At 38.6% G+C, this 25,718-nt stretch overlaps 1 protein-coding gene across 8 annotated transcripts in view; it reads right to left on the minus strand.

Moving 5' to 3' along the window:
• RALGAPA2 (Ral GTPase activating protein catalytic subunit alpha 2) overlaps nucleotides 1-25,718 on the minus strand; it is a 322,541-nt gene that overhangs the window by 251,034 nt on the left and 45,789 nt on the right. For all 8 annotated transcript variants that reach the window (XM_042980989.1, XM_042980987.1, XM_042980988.1 and 5 more), the window contains 4 exons: nucleotides 14,385-14,442; nucleotides 4,873-4,916; nucleotides 2,189-2,366; nucleotides 1,270-1,385 (listed from right to left, as the gene is read on the minus strand). In XM_042980989.1, the coding sequence (XP_042836923.1) occupies nucleotides 1,270-1,385; nucleotides 2,189-2,366; nucleotides 4,873-4,916; nucleotides 14,385-14,442 (396 nt within the window). The remainder of the gene's footprint in view (nucleotides 1-1,269; nucleotides 1,386-2,188; nucleotides 2,367-4,872; nucleotides 4,917-14,384; nucleotides 14,443-25,718) is intronic.

The following is a 25,718-nucleotide window of genomic DNA, read 5'->3' on the forward strand; positions in this document are numbered from 1 at the left end:
CTGTTTTCAGCTGGTAAACATCAGAGAAAGGAGCCTGTGACATCAAGCAGACCTGTGCTGACAGCACAAAGAAACACCTCTATGTGCTCCCACCCAAATTTTCCTGCCTGCTCTGGCTATTATTTCCAGATATGCCTGTTCAGCCTCTGGGCCTGCCTCCTCCTCCATCCACCTTGCTAGCCTAGGGATCAGGGTTCAGGAAGGGGCAAAGAGGCAAAAATAGATTAATACACTATGAGATAACAGAAAATATATATGGCTCTCTGCCCCCACTTCCTGGCATAGAGCCCCTAAAACTCTTGTCATGTCCTAAGAGGTAAGAGCACTGGGAGCATCTTTTGTTCTAGTAAAACAACTCTGGGTGGGCTCCTGGATGGCTCTTGAGTGAGGGCTGGTCACCAGAAAGACCACACTGTGATTAGTACTTGGAATTTTCAGCACCCCCACCCCAACCCTTCCATTTCTCTAGAAGGGAGAGGGGATAGAAATGGAGCATGTCTATGTAAGGAAGCCTCCAGAAAAATCCCAATGGCAAGGGTTTCAGGGACCTTCCAGGTAAGTCAACATATCCATGTACTGAGAGGGTAATGAACCCCAACTCCACATGAACAGACATTCCTGCGCTTGGGACCCTTCCAGGCTGTGCCCTTTGTATCTCTTCATCTGGCTGCTCATCTGTATCCTTTATCACATACTTTAATAAAGTGGTAAATGGAAACAAAGGTTTCTCGGAGTTCTGCGAGCTACTCTAGCAAATCAGTTGAACCTGAAAAGGAGTTGTGGGAACCTCTGATTTGTAGCCAAGTTGTATAGAAGCAGTGGGTAACCTGGGGCCTACCACTAGTAACTGGCACCTGACTGTGACAGAACCATCTCATGGGACTGAGCCCTTCTCCTGTGGGATCTGATGCCATCTCCAGGCAGACAGCCTCAAAGCAGAAATAAACTGTAGGACATCCAGCTGGTGTGGCGGAGTTGTCTGATGGGGGAAAACACTTACACGTTTGGTAACCACAAGTGTCAGAAGTGAAGTGTTCTGTGTGAATGTGGTAATGATCTAAAAGTCGGTGGAGAACTGAATTCTTCCTGTGACATAAACACTTACACAAAATAGTACATATGCCAGGTCTCTGCTGATGTGACCCGGTACATACTCTATTTTTAGTATCATATAAAATCACCTCAAAGTAAAAAGCAAAGGTACAAATGCTTTCTCTTTCCCACAGAGAGTAAGACCATTACTGAATTATCCCACGATTTTTCTCTTACCTGAATAACCATATATTTCAATAGTATTTGAAGAAAAAAGCATGTTTGGTCCTCAGCAATCTTTTCCCCCGATATGGCTGGTAGGAGTGGAGTGATTTCTTCTGGATATACCTTTGCTGCAGAGTGGGGAAAAAAAAGCAGGGCTCTTTCACCGAAGTTAAAGAGGGTTTTGTTTCTGTTTTTAAATGGTCTCTATTAACATACATCTATCCCTCCACTGGAACTGCTGAGACTATACTCCAAGCCAGTGTACATGAAGGGCTTAGAAATATGGTACAAATGCTCATGAAACCACCTCTCCCACTAAACCATTCTTTTCTCTTTCAAATTCTGCTTTGGTCAGCCTAAGATCAAGTACATGTCATTGGGCAATAAAGTAACATGCATTAATAAAGCAATGGCCCTAACTGGCAAGTTCTTGAAAACTCACAAGACACAAATGGCTGCTATTAATACTCCCAGGAGGCCACTATTGTCCTTCCATGAATGCTGCATGAAATACACAGCTGGCAAAAAAGAGCCTGGGTGAGCAGATGAATGTCCGCTCATGAAACAATCTGAGGAGGACAATAGACAGTAGTTTTGGATGGCGGATTTAAATCTCATTAACAGCCACAAAAACACTCCAGACATACCACGCGTCTCTACTCTCTGCTATTGCCAACATCTGTCCCCTCCCTTCCATTCTTGTTTCCACCACTTCAGGAAATTTCTCCTGTCATCATTTCATATAAAATAGGCTCCAATTCTTTCAATTCTAATGTCTTTAGACTTTACTATGAATATGAGCAGAAAATAACTCCTCCTCTGAACCATCTGTGAAATAAAGATTTCTATGTAGGATAATGACAAACCAAGGAATTCCTCAATGTAACTTCAAGAGTCATTTCAGCCTGTAAGATCTGCTAAAGTTACTCACCATCAGCTCCACTAGGGCTAGGACTGATGAGTGTCTCCAGCGTACAGGGCCCTCTGGATGACATGATTGCTGGGAAACCAGGCACAAGGCAAGCAAAAATCAGCACCTGCTCTTCTGCACAGTTTGTCTGAAGTGCTTGAAGCCACAGAAGAAACAGCCTGATCCCTTCACATCTTATCTAAAAGCAGAATTAAAGGCAACAAAATTAAACACCCAAATGTATATGCAGAGATGCACTGCAATGCAGAATCAGTTCTGAGAAAGAAAAACCAGAAGTTAAAGGTACTGTTGAATTACGGCACCAAGCTCTTCTTAGTGACTAGCAGGCATGCTGCAATAAACACAAGGGTTAAGAGTGTGGGTTCTGGAGCCACAGGGCCTGGGTTCAAATTCAGGCTCTGCTACTTTAGCTTAGCTGTGACCAGTGGAGGACTGCTTAACTTCTCTATGCATTAGTCTCCCCCTCTGTAAAATAGGGATAATAGAATTTACCACAAAGTACTGGTATAGGGTTAAGAGAGTTATAACAGTGCCCATATCATCAATTGGTTACCCATGAAAACAATGCAAAGATAATCCTCCTCCAAGTTTACACTATGTTTTGAATAGAGTTTTTGTCATGTCACTACAATATGTACACGTATAATGTAATGTTCTTGAAAATCTGAACACTTAGAGCTAAACAAGACCCTGAAGACCTGGCTCAATGGGATTGGGCAGCTCTCCAGCTTCCCTGCCTCATGTCCCTACTCCATTCTCTCTACCACCTTCATTGTGCTCTGAAGAGATGAAAAAAATGTCAGATGAAGCTGTAAGATGCAGTGAGCTCCAAATGCAGGCAACTGAGGGACTCCCTGATCTCCTTTCAACTATACCAAGGTAGTGCAGATTCTTCCAGAGCAAGTGTTTAAGCCAAACATGAGGCTCTGCAGGAAAGACGAAAGAAGTGAAGTGAAGTGAAGTGAAATGAAAAGAAAAAAAGAAAAAAAAGCAAGTTTGGCTGACTCCCCACAGAAGTAAAATACACCGAGACAGACACCCTGTCTGGAGACAGTTCTACACATCAACAGTAGATTCCAGGGCACACTTTCAGACATGCCCGTGGACACATCACTGCTGTGTACAAACCTGCATGACCACTCACACCTGTCCACTTCTCCCCAAGCAGGCAATATAAGTGGGGACATTGCTGAACACATAACAGACAAAACATGACATGGCTCTACGTGTATCTAACCAAATTGCAGAAAATTTAACAGGAGGAAAATTACAAAATTCTATCACGTCTCCAATTTTTTAGGATAACTGTATTTAAGTTAACGAAATACAAATAAGGCCAATAACAAACATAAAGTCACAACCTGATTAGGTTTTAACTATAAGACTATTAATTAAAATAGGAATAAAATGTGGGATCTGTTGTGAAGCTAGGAATAGCTCATTCCCTTTTTTCAACATGTAAGAGAAGTAACACACCGAATTTAAGTAGCTATGAGTGTTTAAGCTGGTATAAAACAAAAAATATACAGACTTATTATTTTTTAGTTGTCTTCAATGTTTATTTTTTTAATATAATTTATTGTCAAACTGACTAACATACAGTGTGTACAGTATGCTCTTGGTGTGGGGAGAAGATTCCCATGGTTCATCGCTTACATACAACACCCAGTGCTCATCCCAACAAGTGCCCTCCTCAGTGCCCATCACCCATTTTCTCCTCTCCTCCAGCCCCCATCAACCCTCAGTTTGTTCTCTGTATTTAAGAGTCTCTTATGGTTTGCCTCTCTCCCTCTCTGTTTGTAACTATTTTCTCCCTTTCCTTCCCCCACGGTCTTCTGTTAAGTTTCTCAAGTTCCATATATGAGTGAAAACATATGATGCCTGTCTTTCTCTGACTGACTTATTTCACTTAGCATAATACCCTCCAGTTCCATCCATGTTGCTGCAAATGGCATGATTTCATTCTTTCTCATTGCTAAGTAGTATTCCATTTAATATGAACTTATTAAAGTCACACACATGACTCAATTAGCTATAAGTGAATCACCTTCCATAAAGTATATATCCCCAGCTGGCTTCTTTTGTCATTTATGTTTTAGGGTCATCTTATCTAGCATCAAATGGTATTATATATCATTATAAAAGGTATGTTTGTTTTAAAATAAGCCAATGTTAACCTAAAGTTATGCTGCAAACAAATATTCAAGAGTAAGGCTCTGCTGCTCTTTTCTCCCAGAATGGCTCTCAAAACCAGCAAAAGTAATTCAGAGACAACTAGAATTTTAACAAGATTGCTGGGGTGAACGGAATCTAGCATGTTAGCTCGGAAGCTTGGAGAGGAACCCTTGCCTTTCCTGAGGATAAAACTGGAGCAGTGAGCGCCTTGCTGACGGTTACCTGACTGTACGCAGTAAAATCAAAATTAGAACTCCAAATTCCAAACTCTGAATCCTAAGCCCTTCTCCCCAAATGATATTTAAAATGTATATCACAATAAGTTTTGATGTAAGAACAAAAACTCCAACTAATAAACTCCATACTAGTTTTAATCAAAAATAAAGAGTAAGTCAAGTGGTTTTTAAAGATCTTTTTTCTCTACAAATGGCCTCATTTTGTCACTTTATGGCACTAGTAAATTTAAGAATGTTGCAAAATGACATTGCACATTCATCTAAAATAAATACCTTAATAGAATTTCCAGTGTGTAGAAGCTTCTTTAAAGTTGAGCCTGAAAGTTTAAAACACTGAGTTAGAAAGAGTATATAAATTTATACCATACACACAAAAAAAAACTCAGAGTGGATTAAGATGTATTTTTAAAAGGTCAGTTTTAGAAAGAAAAATTATACTTATGACAAAAGAGAATTTTTTTAAAAAGAAAAGAAAAGCAATGTCACAGAAGGAGAGATATCTTTAAGATAAAATTGCTTTAAGTGTGAAACTCTTCGAAACTCTTAAAATAGTCAAAATGACTGATATTAAGTAACACATATACCCACAGTAGATCTAGTGCAAACATCTCATCATGAATAAAATAAATGATTCTTTTCTAATCTCCAAAGGTAAAAATAAATAAAACTACTGCTTATAAAACATTTTTACAAGAATATTTTGCGAATATTCAAGATAGCATGTTTCCTTGCAGTGACAATCACGTTTATATGTTCGGGCAATCAATAAATCCTTTAGCAGAGCTCTTTCGTCACTGTCAAGGAGGAGGAATCAACGTTTACTCAGAACTACACCATTCAACTGCAAAAACTTCAGTGCTGCTGCCCACTTTAATTAGAAAAGTCTCTCTTACAAGGATGGAAACATATTATTCTATAACATGTTCATGTCTTAGTATGGAGTTGGCTTGGCAACCCACCTAAATATCATATGTAGGCTCTAATCTTAACCTTAAAGAAGGAAGTAATCTTTAAAAATAAAAAAATGTATTGGAAGTCAGGCAAGAGAACCTTTTCTAAAATTTTGGGGAAAAAAATGACTTCAATCTCCTGATGATAAGTTTTATGCAATAATTAAAACTCACACATCAAATCATATTTACTCCAGTAATGTATTTCAAGAGATGTTCCACTAAGAAATAGAGCCAGTCTCAACAAATTTCTACAGGTCATATTTAAGTGGATAGATACAACATGTTAGTTAAATGCACACAATTTTGTAACTGCTGTTGCTATTTATAACACTTAACACTAAGATTCAGTGGAAAGTCACCATTGTTATGACTATGTTACAACACTAAGTCACCAACAACACTAAATCACCAACGGTTGTGAATGAGTAACAGAAGTTAAAGTGCCCTCTTCCCTCTACTTCTGTCACCAAACCATATCCAGTATTTTTTTGGTCTAGAGCCAGCATTTATTGAGCTAATCTCTCTCACAACTAAGGTTCAAGTGTCTGCTCTCATGGGACTATTTTATCCCACACCTCTCCTTAACCTGGGGCCTTATCCCTTGCCTCCATGTTCACCCATTCTTGGACAAAGGTTGGTCTGCCTCAGTTTAATATTGACTCCAGTATGCCCATGAGGACCTCATGTGGTTGGCAGGGCCAACAGACACTCCACTCCCCAAAAGACTCGAGATAAAGTCCGCTCACACAGCTCTTCTCCTGGACATCTGGCAAATCTATCATTTTGCAACACATTCTTGGAACACTTTCTCCTGGTTATTGTGCGTGACCACTGAGGCTTATCAGCCCCTCCCCTACTTTGAATGGGTCCACAGTTTTATTTTTAATGTTTGGCCTACCCATAGTTGCCCATATCCACTCTTCTCTACAACGGAAAGAAGAAAAATACTTATAAATAGGACAGACTTTACAAAGAGACATACAGAATGTCTTGACCCATATCGGCCAACAGTCCCTGACTTTTTTTGAAATTAACCTGGTAATTTGTTAGAGCAGCAATAGAAAACACATACATGTTTGATGTTTCCATCTTGCAAGAAACTCTTGTACATGTGAAGTAGTATAGCTTGGCATTTACGAGCCAGATTCAGAAGTCAGATTGTTAGGGTTCAAATCTAGGTTCTGCATTTACTGTATAACCTGAGTCAGTTACTTAATCTCACTATGCCTGAGTTTTCTCATCTGTGAAATGGGATAATAACAGTGCCTACCATGGGGAATTATTAATGAAGTTTAAATGAGTTAACATATATAAATGCTTAGAACAGTGCCTGGTATATGAAAAACACATTTTCCCCACAAGATAAGGCATCAGCTATTCTCTAAGAAACTCTTTTTAAATAAGAACAGCATTAGAAAGAAAACTTGTGCAGTAGGAGCACACAGAATAGTGTTTCAACATGAAAACTGGTGATAAATACCGGAGAGCTACTTTAGGTATTTCCTAAGGTCCAAAGTTCACAAAGATACTGCTACTCTAACTACCATTATGAAATCTTTTTCATTTTAATTTCAAAAAGTTTCTCTCTCTATATCACATCTGTTTGGAATTTTAAATACCCCATCCAAACTATAATTATACCCACTCCCAAATTTTAGGTGCCTCTTCAACCCTACTGATTGCCACTATGTTGATTCATGTGAGGGAAGAGTGAATAAATGAGTAAATAAAATCTAATTAGTTGGACTGACTCTATGAACTTCTAACTTCTACTGGCTTTTATTGTATTTTATAAACATCCTTTTAATGTTAAGTCTTATTGCTTTTAAGGAGGGCTGGGTCTAGGACAAGAAGAGTGAGGGGTCTGCACAAGAAAACTCAATAATAAAAAAAAATAATATTTTAATACAATAGTTTCTAAAAATCAAAATTAGTGCCAAATAATCCATGATGAACATTATTAAGGTTTTAAATAAGTATCAGTGTTCAGCTAAGTCATACTGGAGCCTAACATAAAAGGAAAACTGTGTACCACTATAGATATGTTTTCATACATTTTTAATGGTTAATTTTTTCCCAGAACATTTAAGCATTTAAAAAACATTGAAAAACAAAAAACTCAATATTGAACAATCGAAAATTATTAAAACTCACATTAGCTTAAGTTTTGTTTATAACACAGAATGTATTACAATTTTACTCTCCTGGCTTTAACAAAACAAATTCATCAAGATTTTCAAAATCTTCTTTGCCTATGTCATTTTCAATTGTGAGAACTGCCTTGCTTGACAATTTCTCTTGATGAAGTGGCAATCTTTTAGACACCTTTTTAAGGTCACTAGTTCATAAAGATAGTTCTAATATAACTTTAACATTATAAAACTGATTCTTGTGTGGTTTTTATTTTTAAAAAACTCCCTCTGTATATCATGCCTCAAACCAATTAATAAGCAAAGACAGTATACCACCAGGAAGGGTACAAGAACACAGAGAAACACCCTTTAGGGTGCTGATGGTGTGTAAGCCGTGCTGCCAGCTGCCAGTGGAGCAGGAACACAGAACTTCCTGGCACTATAATATTTACAATAAGCACAAAGGAACGCAGTCCACTGGAGGAATTTGAAATTAATCTCAAAAGGAATCAGGGAACTAAATATGAAACATATAAAGTACAGAATTTCTAGAAGAAAACACAGAAGATCTTTGTGATCTTGGGTTAGGCAAAGATTCCTTAGACAGGACACCAAAATCACAATCCATAATAGAAAAACCAATAAACTGGAATTTATCAAAATTAGAAACTTTGAATCTTTGAAGGACACAAGTAAAGCAATGAAAAGACAAGTCAGAGATAGGGAGAGAATATTTCCAAGTCACATATCAGGTAAAGCACATAAATCCAGAATTCGTAAAGAACTTTTAAAATTCAATATTAAGAAGACAAACTAAATTAAAAAAAATTTTTAATGTTTATTTATTTTTGAGAGAGAGAGAGAGAGAGGGAGAGAGAGAGAGAGACAGAATGTGAGCAGGGAAGGGGCAGAGAGAGAGAGGGAGACACAGAATCTGAAGCAGGCTCCAGGCTCTGAGCTGTCAGCCCAGAGCCCAACGCAGGGCTTGAACCCATAAACTACGAGAGATCATGACCTGTGCCGAAGCGGGATGCCGACCGACTAAGCCACTCAGGCGCCCCAAACTAAATTTTTTTTTTTAAAAGTGGCCAATCAATTCACACGTACACTTTGCCAAAGACATACAGATGGCAAATAGCAGAGGAAAAATGTTCACAGTCATTTGTCATTAGAGAAATGAAAAATTAAAACCACAGCAAGGTAGTACTACCACTGAAATAAAAAGACTGATGATACTAAGTGTTGATAGGAACGTAAAGTAATTGGAACTCTCATACTACTGGTGGGAATGTCAACCACTCTGGGAAGCAGTCTGTCAACTAAACATATAATTTTATATGATTCAGCCATTCCATTCTCAAGAGACAGGAAAGTACATGTCTACATAGAGACTTGTACACAAATGTTTACAGTAGTTCTACTTGTATGCAAATACTAGAAACAGCCCAAATGCCCATCAACAGGTGAACAGATAAACTATAGTATAACTATACAATGAAATACTATACTACTCAGAAATGAACTATTAAGATATACATCAACACAGATGAATCTCAAAATAATTTTATTGGATGAAAGAAGCCAAAGGAGAGTATATACTGCATGATTCTATTTCTATGAGACTCTAGAAAATCAAACTAATCTATAATGATAAAAAGCAGATCAGTGGTTACCTGGGAACTTGGCAGGGGGGTGGGAAAAAGGCATGAGGAAACCATTGGGAATGATGGCTATGTTCATGATCTTGACTGTTGTAATGATTTCGTAGGTGTACACCTATGTCAAAACTTATCAAAATTAACATCTTCTCTACATAGAGTTTATTATCATCAATTATACTCCCAAAAAAGACCAGCTTTGTAAAAAAGCAAAAAACAGAGCAGGTGGCTTGAGAGTGACTAAGTGAAAAATCGGGAGGACACAGGTTTTTCTCAGATACAAATCTGCATAATGACAAGTGTCCAGAAGATAAAGTCAGGAAGCCACAAAGGGTGAGGGGGTCAAGGAGCTGATGGGTAAATAGCTAAGCCATTAAAAAAAAAAAAAAAAGGCAAGTAAGCAGGAGATCAGAAGACGTGGTGGCAATGAGGAGGGACAAGGTACAGTTGAGGGAAGAGAGGTTTCCACAGAGGGGGCAGTGGATGAGGTCTAGAATGGGTCTTGGAGAAAAGAAAGACCACGATCTCACCCCCACAGCTCTGAGGGAGACAGAGAAGACTGAGAGAAAAGCCAGGTATTAGATAGCTGAGGAGGTGAAACAATGAGGCTGAGACTCTAGGGCTGTGGCTTCACCCAAGAGGATTTCCAGAGGGCCATGTCCAAAGTGGGAAGGAGAGCAAGAAATGCAGGGCAATGATGATGAAAGCATGCCAGAGAGGACCCTGGGAAGACACCAAGTGGGCTGAGGGGGCATGAGGGTCAGCCATCCGCTGATGGACATGGAGGCATGCAGGGTCCCTGTAGCTCAGCCTGGCTGCAATGCACCTCTGAGGAAGTCCTAGTGTAGAGTGCATGGGAGACCCTGTTCCCTAGGGAAGAGGCAGCTGTGGTGTGGCCTATGATGGACCCAGGGAGGTTGTCAGACTCAGTGTCTGGAGGAGTAGTTAGAGCCCAGTGAGCTGTAGAAACTTTGAGAAATAAGGCTGCTCAGAGGTTGTGTTCACATCCTAAGCACTGTCAGACCACTGTGAAGCCCAAGGCATAAAGCCAGGGGGATACTCTTAAAAAGTCACAAGCAAATCTGCAGTTTTTATAACCAATGCAAATCTGCATTGGTTTTTATATTATATATAAGAACCTAGTTGAGCAAGCTAGATTAATAATCACTCATTTATAAAAAACACATATGAGGTACTATGTGAATTTTCCATTAGTTGAACCTACTCTTTTAAGCCCAAGAGCTATTTATTTGGAGAATTTTTTATATAAAACATCTCTAGTAAAAAATATTTCTTCCCACCCCTCAGCAAACTTTTACTGCGTACAGGCATAGCACTGTACACTGAATGGGACAGGATTTGCTTTCTAGAGGCTCATGAACTGTAAACCCTCTTAAAGGAAACACACATATAACTTCAGTCCTATACTAATGATGCTTGGGCACATGAAAAGGGGCCACAGCCTGCCCCTGCCCCAAATATCCTTGGTTTACTATTGTGCCATTCTTGGTCATCTCCTCACATCCTGTGACCTCTCATTATCACACAGAGATAAGGCTTTGAGTGGCCACCCTTGTCCATCGTGATTTACTGAACTAAAATGGAGGGACTGTGGGAGGGGGGATGGGCTAAATGGGTAAGAGGCATTAAGGAATCTACTCCTGAAATCATTGTTTCACTATATGCTAATTTGGATATAAATTTTTAAAAATAAAAAAATAAAATAAAATAAATTAAAAAATAAAAAATAAATATTACTAAAAAAAAACAAAATAAAATGACTTCAGGAAAATTTTCCCATTTGTAATCAGTAATGGAAATTTATAAACAGTTAAGTAGCAGGTTAGCATATACCATAGTTCATGAATCATGGGATTCAAGCTCTGTGTCGGGCTCTGTGCTAAGTGTCGAGCCTGCTTGAGATTCTCTCTCCCTCTCTCTCTTACCTTCCCTCTGACCCCTCTCTCCTGCTCTCTCTAATAAAAATAAATAAATAAAATAAAACTTAAAAACAATTTTGAGAGAAATGAAATGTCTCTCTTCACTATAGACAAAACAAAATGGCATGATAGGAAACTGACTTCAAACAATGTGTCAGGTGGTATTTCAAACTAATTTCTTCCTTCCCAGGATAAAACCTGGCTATCCGGTAGGTCTGAGAACTTTTCAGACTTGCAGAATGTAGGAGTTGCTCTTATTTTAGGTTTCTATACTTGGTGACACTATTTGTAGTGCGAGACAGGAAACATACTGAATCAGTGGTGTGCAAACCCAGCTTTAAGATCCTAACCCAGTATTTCAGAGAACCCTGGCCACTACCAACCACAGTAACATTTTATTACAAAGTTTATACAGTAGTGTTCTTCATATTAGTAAGAAATACTAGGTATATAGAATGTAAAAGATCTAAAATAAGGACTATTAGATACCTAGAATGTCTGGCACTGACTAGTGAAAAGCTTCCTCTCCTTGACTCAAGAGGTTTTGCAGAAGTCAAGAAGATACCAATGCTACGGAAATATTTAAGACACGTTCCTTTCCTCTGAAATCTGGTGTTTCCTTAATATTTACTTAGTTTTTACAACTAACTTCGTCAAGACCTTCAGTGACAAATGATAACCATTTTAACAAATCCGAATAAACTGAAAAGAATGCAAGAGAGTGAGGTATGTCAAAAAATGTGTAAAGTTACAAATCCACAATCCTTTATTGGCAATTTCAAAATCCAGAAAGCTATGAAAACTAACGCTTTTTGTGTGCAATTCACTAGTGGACAGGACCTGACTTGAATCTGAACTCATCTGGTGGCCACTCCTGACTAACCTGACTGAGGCTCTTTTGGATTTAGTTATGCCACTGTTGCTGAATATTCATATCTTAGGCTACAGAAATAAGAATCCTCTTGGTTACAGGGCAGTGCCCAGTCCCTGGGGTGTTACCTATAGACATCAACATTGTGTTAATGTCTGTCATACATCAGTACAGGATGATTTTATATGCAAATGCCCATATTTCAGCATTCTGAAATATAACTCATTCTATACACTAGATAAACTAGCTTATTCTACATACTAACGAGGTAAACAACACCTGCTCTTATGCTGGTTCAAAAGGACTATTCCTCTGCAATCCCAGTCCAAGAGTCACTGTTCATGGTCAGATGCTATTAAACTGGGTAAAAAGCTACTTGTACCCACAATTTTAACCAGTCCATGTGGTAACAGCAGCCAGAATTAAGGTAACATCACACCACCCATGAGGCGCATAAAGTTGCACAACACAAATGGCAAATGAATTTCTACACCTAGTTCTAGTAAGCTCATTCAGGCTGAGAAGGGGCTATTAATCTACAGACATTTTAAAGTACTATCTGAAGAAAACAAGTGTGGTTTTCCTGTAAGATACGAACAAAATGGAAGGATTATATCTAGCACAGATAAAACATACCGCATGTTATTTCTCATTTTCATCCATTCCCACTACACCACAGAGCACTACAAGTCCTTGTGGTATCTCTTCAGATTATACTTAGCATTTGATTTTTAAGTTTTTACTTCAAATACACAAGGTTGAAGTATCAACAGAAATGCTATCAATAACTCTATAATGTAAAGGAAAATCTTCTTTGTGTGTTTGAAAGATTTAAAGACCAAGGCACTACCTTAAAGTGAGGATTTAATCATTCAGTTCAGTAGATGTATTTATTATATATACTTTACTAAGTTCAGTTTATATAAGGGCCAGTAACATTTTTCACATAAATAGTACTAAATTAAATTTGGGATTCTGAATTTTGAAATATTCATCGAACATGCCATGTTCTTTCAGGTCCTGTGTCTTTCACACTTTGATCTCTCATCTAGAAAACCCTTTCTGCACTCATATTTCAAGGCTCAGGTGGAGATTTACCTCTCTTGGAGCCTTCCTCAGGTCTTCTGAATAGAATTGTTCAACTTTCTTTGTTGCTACCAGTATACTTTTCATAGCGACAGTTATACTCTAATTATTTTATTCTCACCTACCCCTCACCCCAGGCAATCAGCTTACACAATACAAGGATGGTGACATATTCTTTGTTTCAGCCTCAGAACTTTGTTTCTCCCTCAATAAATATTTGAATGAATGAATGATCAGATAGTAGGATGCCATTATGAGGTTATGCTCTCCACAAATATGATCATCTGGCAAGGTATAAAAATTATAGCAACTAGAAGTCTTCTAAGGCAGACAGACCAAACCAGATACTCTTTAAACAGAAAGGTTCACCATCAATATCACAAATTATGCCAGCTATGCCATGAATATTAAGTTGAGAGGAAATGTTTGATGTCAAGAGCTGCACAGAAAGGGCAGCCGTGGTAACTTGGCTATATTGCAAGTTCCCTCCTGCTGCCACACACTAACGTATTCAAACACAATAGCTCTGATCAATGATAAAGTCATGAAGAACAAGATGTTTTTGTAAGAAAAAAATGAAGTCACTTAAGAAAAATCCTCCAGATCAAAATGTTTCTCAAACAATTTTTATCCACAGGAATCCCCTTGGGCTCTTGTTACAGACTGCAGACTGTCTTGAGACCTGGTTGAGTGTCGACTTTGGCTTCGGTCATGATCTCACAGTTTGTGGGTTCAAGCCCCGCATCAGACTCTGCTGTCAGGATCCTCTGTCTCCCTCTCTCTCTGCCCTTTCCCCACTTGTGCTCTCTCTCTCTCAAAAGTAAATAAACATTTAAAAAAATGCTGACTGTGATTGGCAGGTCTGGCTGGGGCCGGACATTCTGCATTTTCTAACAAGCTCTCACGTGAGGCTGATGCTACAGATCTATGAACCATTCTTTTTAAATAGCACTTTTAGAGCAGGGATAGATATTATATTTTCCTCCAAAGTCCAGAGTGGACTTGTCTTGCTTTTGACCAACATATCCTTGTTAGCATTCTTTGTTATAACCTAATCTTGATGGTGCTAGTTATATAAAACATTACTAAAAATTTGACTGGAAAAAAAATCCATATGATTTTAAAAATCTTTAAATTGTTCTTACCTATACTCTGGTAATGCCATCGAAAGAAAATTCGTTCAGGTAGAAACTGCAGTATTTTCTATAAAACAAATTTAAAAACTGGTAAGATAAAGAGAACATAAACTACACATTTCATGATAGTACTATGTGTGAAAAGTATATACATAGTTCAGAAAAGAAAACAGAAAGAAAACAAATGATTTATAATAATGTAAATAGCACACTTGACCCTGTAGCCCATGGGACAGTGTCTTACTTGCCCCAGGCAACCTTCTTTACCTGAGTACCTTAAAGACATCACTGTCCCAAGTTTAATTCTTCCTAAAAGAAAACAAGGAAAAGAAGGGGGGAAAAAACCTAAAATGATAATTTTATCTTAATTAAATCATAGCCATTGCTTAAGAATTAAAAGAATAATTTCTCAAATGCTAGATGCCCCAGGTTTCTGCTTTTTGGCCTTCAATTTCCCGTTTGCATTATCATTACTAGTCTCTGGATACAGACCAGAGTTGCGAAGAAATATGAACAACAAAGAAGAGAAGACCTTGAACATTCATTCAGTGAAATAACAAAATGAAATTGCTGCCAAGAATTTCTTGAAATTAATAGCTAAGAGTAAGTTTCAGATTGCAGACAGGACTTCCACCTCCTTCGCCCCAAACACTGGAAGGTACGATAAAGAATGAATTTATGACACACAAGAGTATTTGGCTAATAAAAGCAAATCCCTCCCCAAGACCCAAAGGACCTTTTTCTTTTTTCCCCACTCTAAAGTAAGTTTTGGCAAGTTACTGTTGGATCATAAGATTCCTTGTACTTTATTTGCAACCACCTTTTTAAGAAATGTAGAAATTAAAAAAAACAGTCAAAATATTTTCTTGTTATTGAAAGATATCACTATTTTACCACGAAAAATCTTCTTTCTAGGTTATCTAAGCTAATATTCTAACATTTTAAAAGACGAAGGTAAAAAATTTATATCCAGATCTCCCGAATAAGTGTATTTCCAGGCAGCTAATAAACTACCTCCTCCATCTAAACCTGCCTGGGGTTTTGTTTTGTTTCGTTTTCTTATCTTAACTTTCCAAGTGGGTCAATAACATACATGTATCGCATCATTCGTTCTCAGGTGATGACAGTAAATGTATAAGAACGTCTACTGAGAAAAGGCACAACAGGTAAACTTGCATCAAACGCAGGTGATTCCAAATGGCACAGACTTCACACTCGGCCTGGATGCTTTTCCACTCACAGCCTGGCACCGATGGCACCACCTCACCATCCGGCTCTCACTGCAAGCGTCACCTCCCCATAGAGGTTTTTCTGGGCGTTCCTTCTAGAAGAGCCTGGCTCCCTCCCCACTGCTCTGATGCTTTCTCTACTGCCCTGTCCTCTTCATAGCCCTCATCCCTCACTGAAGTCTTCTTCAAGTTCACTCATTTGAAGGCAGTATTTCTTCTACCAGAGTGTAAGCCCTGCAAGCGCAAGAACACCTCTGTCTTTTCCTCTTAAGTACACCCAGCACCTAGAGCATGGCTGGCACATAGCATGTGCTCAATAAATACTCAGTAGAAGAATTCTGCATTCATTTTATTTGTAAAACCATGAGTTTTACAGGTCATCCTGACCTTTGCTTTGTCCCTTTGTTCACGTTAACATAAAATGTACCTTTGTACTCCTTATATGTCATTGACTGATGACCGATATTTACGTTAAAATGTATGGGCAGTTTTTAAACCCTGAACTTAGTAAAGAAAACTCAAAGAATAAAAGCTGTATGATTTAAAAGAATTTTTCAAACTCTGACAAACATAAATAAAAAAATATAAATATATTTAGTTATGGTATTTCTTACAAATTCTTCATACCACACATCTACACGGATGAAAATGCTATAAAACTATATCGAAGACCATTTCTGATTATATATATTAAAAGCTGTATGTGGCTGACCACATGGCTGACAATCACTGACACGAGCTCTCTCCTACATTTCCACTTTTGACTTCCTCTAGAACATGTTGACTTGGTATTTCTTAAGTCCATAACTCTAAAGTGTATCCTATATCCTGTTTTATTCTGTATTAATGCGGACATACTCCCAAACACACTTACACACACACACACACACACACACACACACACACAATGGACAATCAAATCCCATTTAGTGAAAAATATCTACACACTTGATACCAAGCTTGGTGTCTGAAATGCAAAAATAAGTTCATATTCATAAAATACTTAGTTCTTCCTTCTAAGGGTTTTGTGATTAGTGGGCAAGAGAGATGATAAAGAAAATATCATTCAAGAGGAAAAGAAAAAAGCCCAATAGGAGTTTGTATGAGGAGGTGTAGAGGTGAGGGGGAAAGCACCTCATCTCAGAACCTTCACAGAATGGTTCCAGAAAAAAGGGATGCTTGAGCTGAGACTTGTAGGATTAATTAAATTAGCCTAGTGGAGAACAGGAATAGAAGGAAGAGCATGTGTGCAGGCTAAGAGGCAAAAACAGCTTGATATCTGAAAAGAGCAGCAGCAGTTAGAGGTTCTACTTGGTTAGTAGGTAGATGAGGATGGGAGGAGAAGGAACTGGAGAGATAGGTGAGGCCATGATCTCATGAAGCACTGAACAGGTTCAGTCCCTGAACAAGTTCCAGCTGGGGGGGGGGGGGATTTAAGATGACTGAGACGAGAGGCAGAGACATCAATGAAGAGGCAATGGTAACATTTCAGAGAAGGAATGAAATAGCCTGGACAAAGCTCAGCACGGTAAAGAGGAGATGCATATAATGATATTTGAAGGTAAAACTGTTGAGCTGGCAGTCAGACAGAGTAGTTGTGGTGAATGGAGTACTCAAGAAGGATTTCCTAGTGGCTCAGTATGGCAATACCCCTATCTAAGACATCAAATCCAGAAGGAATCCCAGAATTGAAACATGTCCAATTTGGTTCTGGACATCCTGGAATTGGAGGCGTCAACAGACTTCTTAGAGGAGATGTTCTAGGCAATTAGATATATATGGGTCTGGAAGGCAGAAGCAGGACTTGGGTGGTAACAGAATATAGGCAACAGCTGAAAATATGTATGCATAAGGTCCCTCCGAGAGGGCTTAAAATGACAGAAGATGAGACCCTAGAGACATCAGTGCATTGAAGCTCTCTGAAGACAGTAAGGATGAAGAAGGTATAGCAGAAGCTAGAGACATGTGTGCACAGGTCAAAAAAGAAATTTTTGATGTGCCAAGTGTTTGCACATTTATTTATTTTAAAGATTAAAAACACTTATGACTATTTATATGCACAACTAGTTAGAAAAAGTTAAGGATGATGGAAAATATAAGAAACTGATTGCCACCTAACAAAATAACTTCAGTATCAAACCAAGTAAACTCAACGTTATCTGTTGCTCGAAGAACCCATAACCTTCGTCAGCCAGACACCAAACACCAGGCAGGATGGATCAATCTATACATTGCGCAAAGGCAAGTAAATGGTTCTTTGGGGGGAAAAAATAAAAGCAGGTCTTCCCCTTGCAATATATATCAATGTGCGTATAAGATGAATAATACACAAAAGGAAGTAAGTGTATCAACTGGGTTATCTGTTAAGATCCACTATATTAAAAGGGAATCAGAAGTAAATATATCAGTTCTCTATGGAATATTTTAAAAGAACCCATGCAAACGCTGTCCTACCAACAAAATGTAAACCTGAACATGCCCAGGAGCTACAGACAAGGCCACAGACAGGAGTGAGAACCCAGAGAGCTGTCTACAAGTTATAGGAAAACATCACAAGCAAAGAGGTTTGTGTGAGAAAATCAACAACTCTGGATCTGAAAATAAAGATCAGGGTCTCAGCAGTCTATTGCCAACCCAAAAGAGCCGCTCTATAGCCCAGAAAAAGTACGACCTGGGGATGGGTTACAAGTCTCCAGACGGAAGAGAGAAACAAGGCTTCCATTTACATCTTAGTTTTACAGTTCAAACTCAAACTTTCCCTTCACTAAAAAAATGTATTACAGGGGTGTCTGGGTGGCTCACTCAGTTAAGTGTCCCAACTTTGGCTCAGGTCATGATCTCATGGTTTGTGAGTTCAAGCCTTGCGTCAGGCTCTGTGCTGACAGTTCGGAGCCTGGAGCCTGCTTCAGATTCTGTGTCTCCCTCTCTCTCTGCCCTCCCCCCACTCATCTTCTGTCTCTGTCTCTCTCAAAAATAATAAACATTGAAAAAAAGTTTAAAAAAATGTATTACAAAGGCTAATTCAGCATGTTTGATAACAGATGAATAACACTCGTTGCAGGTGGAGTTCTCTGGGAGATGAATGCTGTGGTGGAGTTAGCAGTGCCCTGGTTTACTGGAAAAGTAACATCTGTGCAAGGGAAATGAAGCAGTAGGAGGGGGCTGGGAGCCTCAGACCACCATACAGAGCTGAAAGTATCTGCCAGCCTAGCAGAAGCTCCAGAGCAAAGATGGCACATTAGAGGGGCCATGTGTGCCTGAAAATGGCGAGGTCCTTGTACCACCACCTTGCTCCGTCACTGGCTGGGCATCATGATGAGAAGAGAGCGACTGTGGTTGGAGAGCTGAAGGCACTTACAGCCTCGGGCTGCCAGCTGGCCCTACTCCTTGCAGCTAGGTAGCAAATTCTTTCTTGAAGGGTGATGTGAGCTGCACATCACTCTGTCAGCCACAATAATCTTCCAATTATTAATTAGAATATTCTCATCATATTAAGAGGCTGAAGTACTAAGAGCAGTGAACCCTATTTCAGGGGCATCCTGTCTGCTGGCATTGTTTCTCGTCAATGGGCTGCCGCCACACATAGACCAAAGCCTCGGTCCATTGAATGCTTCCTGTCCTTGTTCTGCCTCCTCCTGTGTAGCTCACTCTTCCTGAGGGAATGGCACGGCAAGGACTCAGTGTCCTACTTCCTCGTGCATTCTCTGCCAAGGGTACTGGACGCCCTGGCTGCATTCTGAGATCATCTTCTGATCCCATTCTGCCACTTGATTTCAAAACGTCGTATAGAAGATGCTGAGAAAATTACCCCACAGATTCAGGATAGATCTTATATTGGGCTATACAAATGCTTGGCATGCCTGTTCTTCAGACCTTTACTTTTAGTCAGGAAATTCAGCACTGAATCACGCTTTTCAGCTTTCCAAAATACTTACCCTATCTCCTTAAGTTTCTTTTCTTACTGTGCAATAGAGAAAAATGTCTTTTTACTATAAAGAAAATAAAAAATGCAGTGGGATGATGTGTATCTAGATGGTTGGATACTGTCAGTAGGCCACTAGTAGTCTCCAACTTGTTCTGAGGTCAGGTCTATCATCATCACCACTTCTGGATAAAAGTTTTCAGATTTATAAAATGGATGGACTTTAAAGACACTCAAAAATAAACTCGGTAAGGTTTGGATATGAAACACCATGCCCCAATCTGAGCTACTAAAAACATTCCAAAATGGACAGAATCTTACACAACCACTCAAAGGTTGAAACATCACCTACACTGATGCTTCTTTTTGTACCCAAATATTGCCAGGACCATTTTTTATGCATTAAAGTCTCTGAAGTCAATAAAAATAAAGCCCCACATGACCATCTGTGTCTAAATGCTAAGCCTGTCCCTCAGAAAGTACCAGATGAAGCCTACCTTTACTGAGGCAATTATGGCATTTCTACTGCAGCTGATATTCTAAGCTACACTACTGTGAATGCCACATAAGCTATTGACATCTTGTTTGTAGTTTCACTGGAGAGTAAAATAAAAAAAAATTTCAAGAAAGCCACACAGTGTGAATAAATATTACTTTTCTGAAAAACACATGACTCTGTTTAATGCTCAGTGCTCAGCTGCATCTATATGGTAATCCATTATAGCACACTTGAAATCAAAATTAGGTATTACTACTGATCAGCACATCAGGGAATCTGTCATTCTTTTAACTGATTATCCATAGTTCTTTTTTCTTCAGAACCTACTGCATGACCGGGAATAATGCGAAATGTAAGCTGGAGTTCATACAGGATGCTATAGTATACTTTAAAACTGCTGATCTTCATTTAATTTGTATGGGAAACATTTTTTCCCCAAATTATTACCAGATGATTGCAACATATCCCAGTAGATTCACACTTGATTTCAATTCCACTTAGAAAGGTAGGGCGGTGAAGAATGAGGACAAGATAACATCCTAACTCACGTGAGGTAATCTACCAAAACAATGACCAACTAAACCTGTTATGTCCAGAAGTAGGGAACACGAGCTGCAACTCTCCCTGAAACTAGCCACATGACACAAGGGTGCAAGGTAAAGGAAGTGTTAACTATGGAAAAAATAGGGAGTTTTATCTAAAAGAACATAAGTCTTAGTTCCTTGACCTTTTGAGTAATAAATGAGAAGAAAACTTCTGACATCTGGGCAGATGAGTTTAATGGAAATACCATGAAGGCCACAAGGACAGTCTGGTTTCAGAAGGACCCATGGGAAGGGGAGGAGGAGGCTGGTGGCATGGTCACTTCCAGGTAGACCTACAGAGAGGACAACTTATTCTTCAGCTGTCATGGGCCTAGCCATGCATCTCTTACTGACAATGACTCAGCTTTCTGGTGTAGACAAAATATGTACATTGATCTCTGGGTGTCAACACTTGTTTCAGAACTAAAATTTAAGAGAAATGAGTTAAAATAAGGAACTGCATAATGTTAAATATAAGATAGCTACATTGTTAGCTTTCTTTAGCAATTCCTTCTCCTTCTCCTTCTATGGCAATCCCTTCCAGAACAGTACGCTATCTACCTAATCACTAGCCATGCTGTTACTGAGCAAGGAAAGCACAGTTCCATCTTGTTACATCCTCTTCAGTCTTTAAAACTGAAGCGAACCATCACCTCTTCAAAAGGGCCCACATTGACCATATCTCTCACCACACCCCTCACCAGCATGCTTCCCAGTTAGACAAACACAGGACCTACCCTACCATTCGGTGCTAGATTCCTTGCTAGAAGGGACCCTCTATTAGCCATCTTGTATCCCCAACCTCAAGAACAGCACTTGGCATGTCATGTTTCCTAATAAGCACTGCATGCACAAAGAGAGGGATGAGTTAAAAATTAAAAAAGAGCAAGACAACGGGAATTCTAATTTTAGTTCATGTGTACAGGCAGACACAAGGAAATGTTCTAGTTTAAGGAAGGTGCTCATACTCTAACACAGTAGAAACACAGAACCTCGCAAGTAGGCACTTGATAAAGATAAGAAAGCATGGGGGGAGCTTGGGTGGCTCAGATGGTTAAGCATCTGACTTTGGCTCAGGTTATGATCTCACAGTTGGTGAGTTTGAAGCTCTGTGTCGGGCTCTGCGCTGACAGCTCAGAGCCTGCAGCCTGTTTCGGATTCTGTTTCTCCCTCTCTGCCCGTCTCCTGCTCTCTCTCTCTCTCTCTCAAAAATAAATAAACATTAAAAAAAAATGTAAAGGGTGCCTGAGTGGCTCAGTTGGTTGAGCATCTAACTTCCACTCAGGTCATGACCTCACAGTTCATGGGTTCGAGCCCCATGTCAGGTTCTGTGCTGACAGCTCAGAGCCTGAAGCCTGCTTCGGATTCTGTGTTTCCCTCTCTCTCTGCCCCTCCCCTGATGATGCTCTGTCCGTCTCTGTTTCTCAAAAATAAATAAACGTTAAAATTTTTTTTAATTAAGAAAAAGATATAACAAAGCATGGAATTGTGTTTCCAAACATTATAGGAAACCTTAATGCTTGATTAGGTCATCACTTGAGAGGCAATACTTTTCTCAGCTAAGGAGAAAATGAATAAAAATATTTCAAAAGAGAGACTAAAATACAAGACAAAGACCCCTGAAGGAAATATGGGATGTAATAAAAATGGAGGGACATCTAATTTCTCTCTCCTGTATTTTAGAATTCAACCAATATTAAAATGTTGAAAGCCACATTAAGCAATTAAAACCCAGAAAGGGTAAAGGATCCTATCCAACAAGCAAAACACTTAGAGGAATTGCTGCTTAAAGCACAGATGAACCTGCACGGAATCATGTGGGGTGGAGGTGGTGCCCCTCCTGTGAGGGCAGAACACACCAGAATATGCAATGAAGGAGGAGATCATCCTAGAGAAATATGGAAACTCCTCCTTCTGAAAGAGATTTTCTGAAACAGGGTAATTGTTTTAGAATTTCTGAGTCATGTTCTTAAAAGATCCAAGAGGACCCTGAATTTTTTTTTAAGACCTAGGAAAATAAAGAAAACGATGACACACAAATAAGTAACATTCTGAAATGAGGAAATATTACATGAAGATGAAAATACGGAAAGCATGAATCTAGAGTCTGCCACAGAGACCCCCACTGCAACCCTGTGTATCACAAGGCCTCCCAGGAACTAAATAGGTTGAACAGAGAGAAACAGCTAGACAGAGCACATTAAAAGTTGTAAATTCAATATATAACTAAAATTCCTACACAAATCCAAAAAATCAGAATATCCACAGAGGAACAAAAGTCGGGCTAATCTCAGTCTTTTTCTCTGCAACATTAACTCCAGAAGACAGTGCAGTCCATGGCTCATTGTAGGCCAAGGCAAGTAGAATGCACCCCAGAATATACACCCATATGGAGAACAGAAGCCCCAAAGTAGACCAGGTGCCATGGTAAAGATAGCTAGAGTAAACAAACTATAGCTATTTTAAAAAGCAAACAAATCCAGAGTTTTGAGGGAAAAAAAGAGTACAATTTGGAAAGTATATATACAGCTATATATGTTTGAAGCTAGAAGAAAAAATGTTATAGACCTGGAAGTGTACCAGCTGCATATCCCCTCTTCAACATACTAAGAAAATTCACATTCTGGAAAATTCACATTCCAGCAAATACAGAGATTAAACAATCCAAAAACAAAGATGCAGGGGTATAAACACTGTGACAGTGAGCTATATTTATATAATTGGAGTTAATATGGTTATGAAAAGTAGAGTAAATCCTCAAAATGATTAACATAAGAGAAATAACATTCTAAAAGTATTATATATAAAAAAATCTGGATACAAAATACTTAAAATAGCTGATAAGTGAGAAGTACAAAAGATATATGTGGTTAAAGTAAAAGAAGGGGGCTATCATCAAATACTGTTGTTTTTTATTAATATGAATAATTACAAGAAAGAAAGTTTTAATACTATTTTATTAATTTAAGGATAATTATTGGAATGACAGAAAATAGAAAGTATATTTTATAATCACAAAGTATATTCCATGAAGTGAAAGTGACCTCTTTCCCAAAAAACAAAAGTAAAAGAAAAACCAAAAATGTTGATTATCACACACAAAAAAAATATCATAAATACAAACAGGTTAAATTCCTCTATCAAAGACCAAGTCAATCAGAACTGGCTTTCAAACACAGAAAGATTAACAATAAAATACAAAAAACAACATATCAGGCATGCATAGGTACAAACACACAGCAAAGCAGTATCAATATCAAGTGAAAAGGCTTTAAGGGGGACAAAGGGAATCATTTCAAATAGATTAAAAGTGTAATTCACAATTTAAGGATAATATGAAACTTTATGCAACCAATAACATAGCATGAAAATAAAACAAATGCAGAAACTGAGAGATTTAATACACTTATAATAGGAGATTTTAATGCACTCTATCTTTGCAAGATATAACAGGCAATACAGTGCAATACAACATCTTTGAATATAGTTAAGAGTTGTTTCATAGATAGATGCAGAGAGGCAAGTCTGTAGAATCACTTCATAGATTCTAACATTCATGAAAATTTATTAAAAGTTATTTTTCTAAACCATGTGAATAAAACCATCAAAGTAGGAGTTGCACAAGTCACAAGAAAACTCAATGCATTGCAAGCCCACCTTTGAGAGTTTAAACTTAAAAAAAATTGCAAGTACTTGAGGGATTTTAAAACATTCTTTTGGCAACACTCAGGTTAAAAAAAATCCATATAATTATAGACTAAAGATTATCAACAACGTGAATGCTGTAGAACAAAAACTGGTCAAAGCTGAAAGAGGCAAATCTGTATAGGTATGCCTACAAAAAAAAAACACTTCTAAATTTTAAACTCAAAAGGTTGAAAAAAGGTGATTTTAGGAAGAAATCAATTTTTTTTTATAGTAAGTTTTGTAAGAATGAAAACATCTCCAAGCACTGCAAATCAGTGCAGGTAATTAAAACAAATACCTTCTAAATCAAACATTTATTTGACTCATTAGTAAGTATTCTTAAGTGCCCCTTTTGTGCCAGGTACCATGTGAGGGCTCAGAAATAAAGTGATATAGGAAACTGTTCCTGCTCAAAAAGTGACAGCCCTAAAGGGTAAAGGCAAGAACATCAGGGATGTCAGTACGTGCACAAGGGAGTGAGTACAGACAGGGCACACTTCCAAAGGGAGATCACCCTTGAACTGAATCCTGAAGGATACACAGGAGTACGCCAGGCAGTGGAGGGCATTTTTAGGCAGACTAAGCAACAGCAGGAAAAAACAAAAACAAAAACAAAAGCAAACCCTGCTGCTTTGTTGCCAGTGGGAACAAAAGTAAGGCGAGTAACAAGGAATGGAGAGAGGTAGAGGCCAGATCAGGAAGGGCCTTGAACATCAGGGGAGTTCAAACTTCATCTTAAAGGCCAAGGGAACCAGAATTACATTATACAAACAGCATTCTAGGTGTGAGAGGGAGACACAAGGGGCAGAGATCATAGACCAAAAGACTAGTTAGTTAACCAGGATACTCAAGTAGGAGAGAAGATTGAAACTCTGAACAAAGGCTGAAGTAGTTATAGGAAAAAGAGGGTATTCAAGAGCACCAGCATGAGATGTACAGAACCATGGAGTAAGAAAAGTATTATTGATATTGATCAAAATAGACAGCTACCGATAGGAAAGCATTTTCATCGGGTACTGAAAATGCAAATTCAAAAACTTAGAAGTGTAGGCACTTGATAGATTGTTAAGAGGTTATTTTTTTTTTACTTTGTTTAAGATCATGCAAAGGTCTAATATCTTTTTAAAGAAAACCAAACTGCACTAGACTCTTTGCTTTTAATGAGAGAATATCCAGAGACCTTCACAAATCCCCAAATTAGTACCATATAGCAGCACTGGGTGGCTCAGTCAGTTAAGCATCTCACTTTGGATGTCGGCTCAGGTCATAATCTCACAGTTTGTGAGTTTGAGCCCCATGTCAAGCTCCATGCTGATGGTGCAGAGCCGGCTTGAGATTCTCTCTCTCTCGGCCCCAACCCTGATTATATGCTCTCTCTCAAAAAAAAAAAAAAAGTAGCACATAATTCTACCCACAATATAT

The sequence above is a fragment of the Panthera tigris genome, chromosome A3 (genome assembly GCF_018350195.1).
Source record: "Panthera tigris isolate Pti1 chromosome A3, P.tigris_Pti1_mat1.1, whole genome shotgun sequence".
Classification (NCBI taxonomy): domain Eukaryota; kingdom Metazoa; phylum Chordata; class Mammalia; order Carnivora; family Felidae; genus Panthera; species Panthera tigris.